Source organism: Tachysurus vachellii, chromosome 17, assembly GCF_030014155.1.
Source record: "Tachysurus vachellii isolate PV-2020 chromosome 17, HZAU_Pvac_v1, whole genome shotgun sequence".
Taxonomy (NCBI): Eukaryota; Metazoa; Chordata; class Actinopteri; order Siluriformes; family Bagridae; genus Tachysurus; species Tachysurus vachellii.
Window position 1 is genome coordinate 1387501 of NC_083476.1, and position 10000 is coordinate 1397500.

Below are 10000 nucleotides of genomic sequence, written 5' to 3' on the forward strand. Positions count from 1 at the left end.
GAAAAAATAAGAAGGAACTTTATTCCTCCGGCAGTTTTTCACGGTGTGTTATTGTGATATACGTTAAAGATCAGATGTTTACTGATGAGTTTCCCCTGCTGCTCGCTCACCCGTGGTGTTGACTGTCCATGGCTCTCAGGTTGGCACTGAAGTATTTATCTCTGCAGCCGGAACACAGGAGGTAGTACGGACTTCCCGACCCGCATTCTCCTCCGAACCACCCGTCCACGTAGGCACCGTTACTGCGGTAACCACGGCGACCGGCGCTCTGTCCGCAGCCCGGGTGGTGTCTCTTCATGTGGGCGTTAAAATGCAGTGTCAGAGTGTTACACAGCTCACACTCCACCATCTCCCGGGGCTCTGTGTGCTCCTCCACTCCCTGAGAGAGAGAGAGAGACAGATTATGTTATGATGTTACATAAAAATACTTCAGTTGATCCTAAACACAGCATATTTTCACGTTAGCCGTCTAAATGATTGGAATCGTGTTTTTTTTATAATTATTATAGTCTATAAAATGGTAATTGTGGGTGTGTTAAAGTGTAGTATGGAGTGTGTGTGTGTGGACGTTCTCTCGGCACCTCCACCATCCACAGTGTGTCCCTCTCTGAGGCGATGAACTCTGGAGTGAGAAGTTCCTCGTAGGGTTCCTCCTGGTACGGTTCATCCATGTAGCCCAGCTCCACCTCTTCCTCGGCAGAGAACGGGTGTGTGTCTGCTCGCTCCGGCCAATCGCACGCAGAGTCTGGTACAACAAACATCCCAACACACAGCATTATTAGTGCACTGTGCGTCGGTCGTGCGAAGAAAAGTCGTGTGGTCAGAAGTCGGTATTTTATTCCTGATCAGCACCTGATCTCCTGAAGGAAGCGCGCTGTCCTGAGCGCTGTCTCCGTGCGGGAGCGGGCCGGTTCCGTGTCAGATGGACGTCCAGGAAGTTCTCTCTCTCTACCAGATCCAGGCCGGCTAACACGCTGTAGTGATGTGTACACACACACACACACACACACTTTCAGGGAATATGTAATGATGCAATTTGTAGCTCTAATTACAAGCTTTGTACAGCCCTCTGTGTGTGTGTGTGTGTGTGTGTGTGTGTGTGTATACCTCTCACTCGGTTCTCTATGCACTGTTGGAGATTCCGGACACTGTACGGTCTCAGGTCCCTCTGAGGAAGGTGTGTGTGCGATGCCGGACGCCGATACGCTCTCTCCACCCTGCTGCTCCTCAGTCAGAGGATTCTCCAGCATCCAGCTGGCCAGGAGCTCCACCGTAGCCGAATCCACCTCACCAGTGACCCCTGTGTCAAGGGGCGATTAGTACAGTACAGCATTTCTAAAAGCACATCTGATTTCTCATGGATGCAGAACCACAGGCTGATATTTTCCAAACCAGTAAAGAAAATGACTTTTGAAACGCAAGCTTTTAATGAAGATACCTGCAGCTTCCATGGCTCTGTAGATGTGTCTCACAGTAAAGCCCATTTCTAGCAAACGAACCGGAACAAACATTTGTGGTGGATCTGAAAGAAATATAGAAAAGAACAAGCGCTAAAATGTCTAAAAGTGTAATCCAAAATTTAAGCGTGTTCATTTTTTAGTGATTTTTATTAGTACCATGACATTGTTATAAATTAGTAACACGTCACTGAAACCCGTTTAATAATAACAACGAATCTGAAGTTAAACGGCAGGAACCGCCGTGCTGTTAAAGTCTCAGGTGTTGATTCATTTCCTGTAACAGAAGCTCTAAAGGCAGCGCAGTTACAGAGTTCAGAGTGGAGTCGATTAAGAGTCGAGTGTATTCAGAGTGGAGTCGATTAAGAGTCGAGTGTATTCAGAGTGGAGTCGATTAAGAGTCGAGTGTATTCAGAGTGGAGTCGATTAAGAGTCAAGTGTATTCAGAGTGGAGTCGATTAAGAGTCGAGTGTATTCAGATATGAATATTCAGCACTAAAATGTATAAAAGTGTAATCCAAAATTTAAGCGTGTTCATTTTTTTGTGATTTTTATTAGTACCATGACATCATTATAAATTAGTAACACGTCACTGAAACCCATTTAATAATAACAACAAATCTGAAGTTAAACGGCAGGAACCGCCGTGCTGTTAAAGTCTCAGGTGTTGATTCATTTCCTGTAACAGAAGCTCTAAAGGCAGCGCAGTTACAGAGTTCACCTCCTGGACTCTCGAGTCTTACCCACAGGGGTTCTGGTTTGACCGCACGGCTCTAAAAAGCTCGTCTGCTGCTCGGCGAATCCTGTGCAGGGGGTGGAGCCTACCAGGCTGATCGCCGGGGGCAACATGGGGCTGTGAACCAGACCAGCCAGTGTGGGGAAGCGAGCCAGAACCATGCGCCTGTAACATGCGTGAACACACACACGTACACACACACACACACACACACACACACACACACACACACACACATGCAAACAGAGAGAGATAGAGAGCTGCTAGAATGAGCCACATTGACACAGAGGCCACATTCAGCCATCAGCGCAGATCCTGCATCACTCCCATCTCTCTCCTGCTTCCTCCATCACTTCTCCACATTTTCCAGTCTATAAGTTCAATTTTACGTCAGAAAAACTGCACGTCGCTCATATAAATGCACAAAGCATGGCTCATCAAAAATAGCTTTAACACTGGCCAATTTTTTTATCGAAAAAATGCGTTTTTTTAAACGAACAGCTTCCAAAATCCGCTAACGCACGCGATCTCGAGACAGTTAGTGTTCTGATTATTTCATCTGCTGCAGCGTGAATTAGAACAGGAACTTGTTGTGGTGTTTAACTACATAAACGTGACATGACATGCTGACTATGGTGTTATAAGAGTAATCTGGAGCTGATTCTTCTCCTGTAACAGCACCACGAGGATGGTTTTAGTTCTCGGTTATAATAATAATAATAATAATAATAATAATAATAATAATAATAATAATAATAATAATCCACTGACGAAGCTTTAAGTATAAAAAATATAGTCCATATTTCGATTGTTTACAAGCTCATTTTCAGTGTAATGACACTGATTAAATATTCAAAACAGAATTATTTTTGTGCTGCCGTTAATGCCGGCGCCGCTTCGGCTTCGCTCCTGCAGAGAGCTTGCAGATGTGTGCAGATGTCAGGGTTTAGATAAACATGCTGTTGGGGTTAAAGGGGTTAGTGTACACACAGGCATGTATTCTTATCCTGACACACACACACACACACACTCACCTGCTCTCTCATTCTCATCCTCAGGCACCAAAGTGTGAGTCTCATCTGTGCAGCTGTCTGATCTGGAGTAAACACATCCAGCCACATCAGACAGCTGATTCTGTGTGTGTGTGTGTGTGTGTGTGAGAGTGTGTGTGTGTGTGTGTGTGTGTGTGTGTGTGTGTGTGAGTGTGTGTGTGTGTGTGTGAGACTGGATGAAAGAGCACACCAGGATTAAAGAGTGATGTGTGTGTGTCCTCTACTCACTGCAGGATGCTGATAGGGAGGAAAGGGTTAAAATTGTCCAAGCCGTCAGCCTGTAGAGCGGTGAGGAGGGAAGACGTCAGGTCGTTGGTGGAGGACGACGTGGACTGTCCGAACACGGCGGTCACGTCAGAGGTGTTGCTGTGCAGAGACACGGAGCTGGAAGACTGAGACACCGGCTGTGATGCGCTGTGACCTGCGGAGTGGAAATGAATGAATAAATGAACTTACTTATGGAGCTGAAAGTGGATGGAGGACATTTCATCATGCTGTTTACTTTTAGTCTGATCTCAGAAGAATCATAAAAGTCACCTGAGAACAGAGACGACTGAACTTACGACTTGTGTGTATCACATGTAGGACTGAACGATATGACACGATGATCACAGCTTGGCTTGTAAGGGATGATCTGCATCTTCAGTGATTCGTATAATGTCTAGAATTTATTTTCATAAAGACTACAAATTTGTGCGTGAATCTAATTTTACACGGCAGGTCTGATTCACTTCCTGCAGTTGAGTGGATTCAGAGTCGAGTTAAATCAGAGTGGAGTGGATTCAGAGTGGCGTGGATTCAGAGTGGAGTCGATTAAGAGTCAAGTGTATTCAGAGATGAGTCGATTATGAGTCAAGTGTATTCAGAGTGGAGTCGATTAAGAGTCAAGTGTATTCAGAGATGAGTCGATTAAAAGTCGAGTGTATTCAGAGTGGAGTCGATTAAGAGTCGAGTGGATTCAGAGATGAGTCGATTATGAGTCAAGTGTATTCAGAGTGGAGTCGATTAAGAGTCAAGTGTATTCAGAGATGAGTCGATTAAAAGTCGAGTGTATTCAGAGTGGAGTCGATTAAAAGTCGAGTGTATTCAGAGTGGAGTCGATTAAGAGTCAAGTGTATTCAGAGATGAGTCGATTAAGAGTCAAGTGTATTCAGAGATGAGTCGATTAAGAGTCGAGTGTATTCAGAGTGGAGTCGATTAAGAGTCGAGTGTATTCAGAGTGGAGTCGATTAAGAGTCGAGTGTATTCAGAGTGGAGTCGATTATGAGTCAAGTGTATTCAGAGTGGAGTCGATTAAGAGTCAAGTGTATTCAGATTGGAGTCAATTAAGAGTCAAGTGTATTCAGAGTGGAGTCGATTAAGAGTCAAGTGTATTCAGATTGGAGTCAATTAAGAGTCAAGTGTATTCAGAGTGGAGTCGATTAAGAGTCGAGTGTATTCAGAGATGAGTCGATTAAAAGTCGAGTGTATTCAGAGATGAGTCGATTAAGAGTCAAGTGTATTCAGAGTGGAGTCGATTCACTCTTTATCAGTGCTATGGAAAGACGGGTCACGTTGCATCACATACCTTTGTTCTCCTTGTCTCCGTTGTCCTGCAGTCTGCATAAAGCTCCTTTAAAAATCATAATATGAGCTCTCTCCAGATCAGACATAGTGACATGCTGTTTAATTGGACACGGCCTGACTGCCCACTTCACCATGCTGCGCACCAGGAACTGCAGCACGGATCTCAGCTCTGCGCTCGTTTGCTCAGGACTGCCAGAAACGCCGCCCATCTCTGCTTTGGGCACCAGTAGCAGGTCCGTGAACTTGGGGCAGTTTACAATCACAGTCAGAGACTTCAGAGCTCCGAGGAGGAGGTACGAGACTCGGATGGCACGCAGCTCCAGGGCGAACAGGTCTGCTTTCAGTTGTGAGGTGTAGGATGCACCTTCCTGCCCTTCCCCCGAAAGCTTTGGGGTTTTTATGGATTCTTGGAACTCGTCTTTTTCCGTGTCGTTTTCTTCTTCCAGCATGATGACACGTGTGACGTCCTCATCCAGCTTCTTCTCGAGTTCGCTCCTTGTCCCGCCTTCCGAACCAAACTGCTTTCGGGAATGCGCTCGTGCCCTGGATCTGGATTTAGGCTCCACCTCTTCTAGCACGCCTGTCAGCAAGATGAGATCAAAGATGGTGGAGGCCGTGAAGCTGCTGCAGTGTGAGATGTCCAGCTGAGGCACGTCACACGGCTCCAGGGAGGAGAGCGGAGTGTCGCTGGGTGACCAAGAATTCAGGAAGCTTTGAGTTAGTGAGAGTACGGCGGAGAGAGAGAGAGAGAGAGAGGTGAGAGAGGAGAAAGGATGGCAGGGGGAAGAAGGAGAAAAAATGAGAGGGGGACAGGAGGGAATAAAATGAGTGAAAGAGGGATTAGAAGAAAGAAAGAATATCAAAATAAAAAGAAAGGCATTCAGAATATCAAAGGAAAAGGAAGGAAAGAAAATGGAAGGAGATAAAAGGAACAGAAGGAGGGATAAAAGGGAGGAAAGAAAATAGAAAGGAATAAGAAAGTCATGAGAAGAGAGTAAGGGGGGGTGAGGAGAAGAAGAAAAGGAAGAAAATGTGGAAAGGAAAAGGAGGAAAAGAGGAGAAAAAAGAAGAAGAACAAAGGATAATGATTAGGAATAAAAAAGAGAAAGAAAACAACTGAAAAAGGAAAGGAATAAAGATGCAGAGGAACAGATCTCTTCTGATGGCAGTGAGTGAGACGGACGACAGGATAGAGTGAGCGCGGTGTTTGTGTATCTGTGTAAACTCGTACCTCACGCTCAGATCTGTCTCCTCCCACTGCAGCTTTGCGAGGCTGCTGCCCTCCTTCGTTACCCCTAACAGGGTGGCCCTCCGCCCGCTGGGTTTGTGTAGACACGCCCCTCCTGCCCTCAGGCCGCTGTCCACGCCTCCGATCAGTGCCAGGACGGGCCACACGTCCGCGCACAGCACGCCGAGCTGACCGTCACACAGAAGGTCTGGGCTCCTTACCTTCCACTCCTGCTCCACCTCGTCTCCACCTTCGGCCTGCTCTTTACTGCCACCTCCTGGGGAAACAACACACAGCGCTATGTTCGCTTTTACCTGTTCTCAGGTAACATGGTGTTTGATGTCAGTTGATAGAATTTGGAGGTGAATATTGGTGTCGGTGTTTGGTGGCAAATCATGTTTGATGTTTACTATCAGTGTTTGTTAGTGTGTGGTGTGTGTAGTTGCACACGTGATGACAGACAGTGTGTGAGACCTTGTGTGGGTTGCGTTCCCTCTCTCATTACGACGCTGATGAGCTCCAGGCGTTGTGTCATGTACTGGTTGATGTGTGGTGTCCAGGCCTCTGTGTGATGAAGTCGTCTCAGGAGCTGAACCGTGGCCTCCAGGAGCACGGCCACACGCGGGCAGCACAGAGGGTCACCAGGTAAAACATCGCTGGGCACGCCGCGCATCTGCAGGTCGCACAGCGCCACCTACAGGCAGAAAGACACACAAAGACCATTGGTTTCCTATAACAGTACATGGTGAAGTATTCCATTTAGCTTATACACACCTTCTCTCCTGGGTTACTGCTGTAGAAGAGCACACAGGGGTAAAGCTCTGTAGCGTCCACACCCTCAAACGCCAGCTTGGGTTCCTGTGTGTCAAGAGATTCGGTAAGAATAACTGCGATAACAGCGAACAACTACACGGATGAATATCTGGAGCCAAAGCACCGACCCGGTTGTTTTTAGCGAAGGAGATGGTCCGCGCCTCCATGTCCAGGATGCATGTGATGGTGTCTCCTTGGGTGAAGGAGGGCAGTGCGTGACCCAGCTCACCCCCGTGGTACAGGCTGCCGCTGTAGGCGCGGTACAGCCACATGTCCGTGGTGCTGCGGTGGTTGTAGTCGCGGATGGGCCAGCGCGCCACTCCGATACACGTTCCCTCGTTCCCTCGGTTCTCTTTCGTGATGTAGAACTGGATGGGACGGATAAAGATTGTCTGGGTTTTAGTTTCATTTGACTTATTATCATCGACGCTACACGTGTAAAAGTTCCTGAGACGCAATAAGTCGATAAGAGCTAGAAGAAGAAGAAGAGGTAATAAATAAGACACTTACACACCGTTACCACACAACACCACATCCCAAAATGTTTTATTCCTCATATACCACAGCAATTTATTTCCTTACACCTTGGATCCTGTTCACGCACGTTACAGCGTGTCGTCGTGAACGAGCTGTTGCTATAGAAACGATAACGTATTACTGTACAACGCACGTGTTAAAATAAACTTGTAACGTCAGAGCTGCGGTTTTTAACTCGCGCTGAGGTGCGCGGAATAAAGAAAGTCGTACCTTCCAGGTGAAGCAGCCGGAGGTGATGGCGGTGGTCGCGAGCCCGTAGCCTTTGCCTCCGGAACCGTGAGAGAGGACGTTCCCGCTCTCCAGAGAACAGCAGAGCAGCTTGTGAGGGTCGAAGGAGAAATCACCGATGGGAATGCACTCGTCCTCGACGCTGCTCTCCTGAAGTACAACCAAAACACAGGTTTCTCATGTTATGTACTAGAAAAAGAAATTTGCTAATAGTTTTGACCGAGTCCATATTTAGAGAAACACCTTCTTTAAGCTCTCAGGCACTTTGTCTAAATTCCTATTTTCCAGATTTCTCCTCGATGCCAGAGGCTCCTCCCACATGTACGTGGATAAAAGTCCGAACAGCTGGTCGACAATCTACGAGAAAAAAAAAAGCAGAAAACGGTGTTAAAAATAAAAAGACGCGTGCGAAAGGTGGACTCGCGGTCGGCTTTTCTCACCTGCTTCGTCTGCAGGGAATCCGTGCAGGCTGGGAGTAAAGCTTCGAGGATGTGGAACGCCAACAGTTTGGTGCGGAGATTATGGAAGTGAGGATTACCTGGAAGACGTGTGGATTTAGATTATTGTTATTTATCCGTATATATTTAATAATATACGTTTTTATAATTGGTTTAATTGTTATTACTCTTATTACGTTTAAAACTACACAATAATGTTTCTTCCCCCGAGCTGCTACCTGAGCTGATGGGGCAGGAGATGATCATCATCAGAGGGTCGATCCACCTGGAGAACGAGGAAACTCTTTTGGTCACCGACGGCGACAGGACGCGTCTGAGGAAGACTAGAAAGTCTGCGAGCTGCGACTCCATGACTTTGTTACTGCACAATGCCTCTGAGCCTACTGTGACATCACACACACACACACACACACACACACAGACGTGCACACACAGACGCGCACACACAGACGCGCACACACAGACGCACACACACAGATGCACACACACAGACAGACACACAGACAGAAACACAGACAGACACACACACACACACGCAGACACACACACACACGCAGACACACACAGACGCACACACACAGACGCACACACACACAGACGCACACACAGACACACACACATAGACACAGACACACACACACACAGACGCACACACACAGACACACACGCAAGCAGACACACACGCACACACAAACAGACACACACACACAGACGCACACACAGACACAGACACACACACACACGCAGACACACACGCAGACACACGCACAGACACACGCGCAGACGCAGACACACACGCACAGACACACACACACGCAGACACACACGCAGACACACGCGCAGACACACGCGCAGACACACGCGCAGACACACGCGCAGACACACACACACACGCAGACACACACAGATGCACACACACAGACGCACACACACAGACGCACACACACAGACGCACACACACACAGACGCACACACACAGACGCACACACACACAGACGCACACACACAGACACACACACACAGACACACACACATAGACACAGACACACACACACAGACGCACACACACAGACACACACGCATGCAGACACACACGCACACGCACACACAAACGGACACACACACAGACGCACGCACAGACACACACAGACGCACACACAGACACACACACAGACACACACACAGACACACACACACACACACACACACACACGCAGACACACACAGACACGCAGACACACACGCAGACACACGCGCAGACACACGCGCAGACACACGCGCAGACGCAGACACACACGCACAGAGACGCGCACACACACACACACACACGCACACACAAACAGACACGCGCACACACAGACACGCGCACACACAGACACGCGCACACACAGACACGCGCACACACAGACACGCGCACACACAGACACGCGCACACACAGACACGCGCACACACAGACACGCACACACACAGACACGCACACACGCGCACACACACACACACACACACACACACACACAGACAGACACACACACAGACAGACACACACACAGACAGACACACACACAGACAGACACACACACAGACAGACACACACACAGACAGACACACACACAGACAGACACACACACAGACACACGCACACAGACACACGCACACAGACACACGCACACAGACACACAGATCACTAATGAAAGTGGTGTTTCTCAATTTAAGGCAGTAGGTGTAGGGCGTTATATGAGGTTATAAGGTTAATATTAGGGGTAGGGTATATGGGTAGGTTGTGAGGGATTGAGGCATATGTATAAGGTAGTTAAAGTTAGGAGTAGGTTAGAGATATTTCTGACTCACTCTCTTGCTTGGCTGTTATATTGATGGGGTCGTGTTCTAATTCACACGGCATGCTGCTTTCGCTTTCTAGGGCCTC

General features: G+C 47.8%; 1 protein-coding gene across 7 annotated transcripts in view; it reads right to left on the bottom strand.

The window, feature by feature from the left end:
* The window catches only part of LOC132860500 (probable E3 ubiquitin-protein ligase HERC1), a 52141-nt gene that overhangs the window by 19358 nt on the left and 22783 nt on the right, over positions 1-10000 (bottom strand). For 4 of the 7 annotated variants that reach the window (XM_060891734.1, XM_060891733.1, XM_060891731.1 and 1 more), the window contains exons 31-47: positions 9925-10000; positions 8294-8458; positions 8058-8155; positions 7861-7974; positions 7600-7767; positions 6981-7220; positions 6814-6897; positions 6514-6733; positions 6043-6316; positions 4813-5522; positions 3474-3666; positions 2201-2358; positions 1439-1522; positions 1108-1300; positions 853-974; positions 582-745; positions 111-379 (exon numbers count right to left, since the gene is read on the bottom strand). The exon at positions 9925-10000 is cut by the window's right edge and continues 97 nt beyond it. In XM_060891734.1, the coding sequence (XP_060747717.1) occupies positions 111-379; positions 582-745; positions 853-974; positions 1108-1300; positions 1439-1522; positions 2201-2358; positions 3474-3666; positions 4813-5522; positions 6043-6316; positions 6514-6733; positions 6814-6897; positions 6981-7220; positions 7600-7767; positions 7861-7974; positions 8058-8155; positions 8294-8458; positions 9925-10000 (3332 nt within the window). The remainder of the gene's footprint in view (positions 1-110; positions 380-581; positions 746-852; positions 975-1107; positions 1301-1438; positions 1523-2200; positions 2359-3473; positions 3667-4812; positions 5523-6042; positions 6317-6513; positions 6734-6813; positions 6898-6980; positions 7221-7599; positions 7768-7860; positions 7975-8057; positions 8156-8293; positions 8459-9924) is intronic. The other 3 variants (XM_060891737.1, XM_060891732.1, XM_060891736.1) reach the window with 2 other exon arrangements.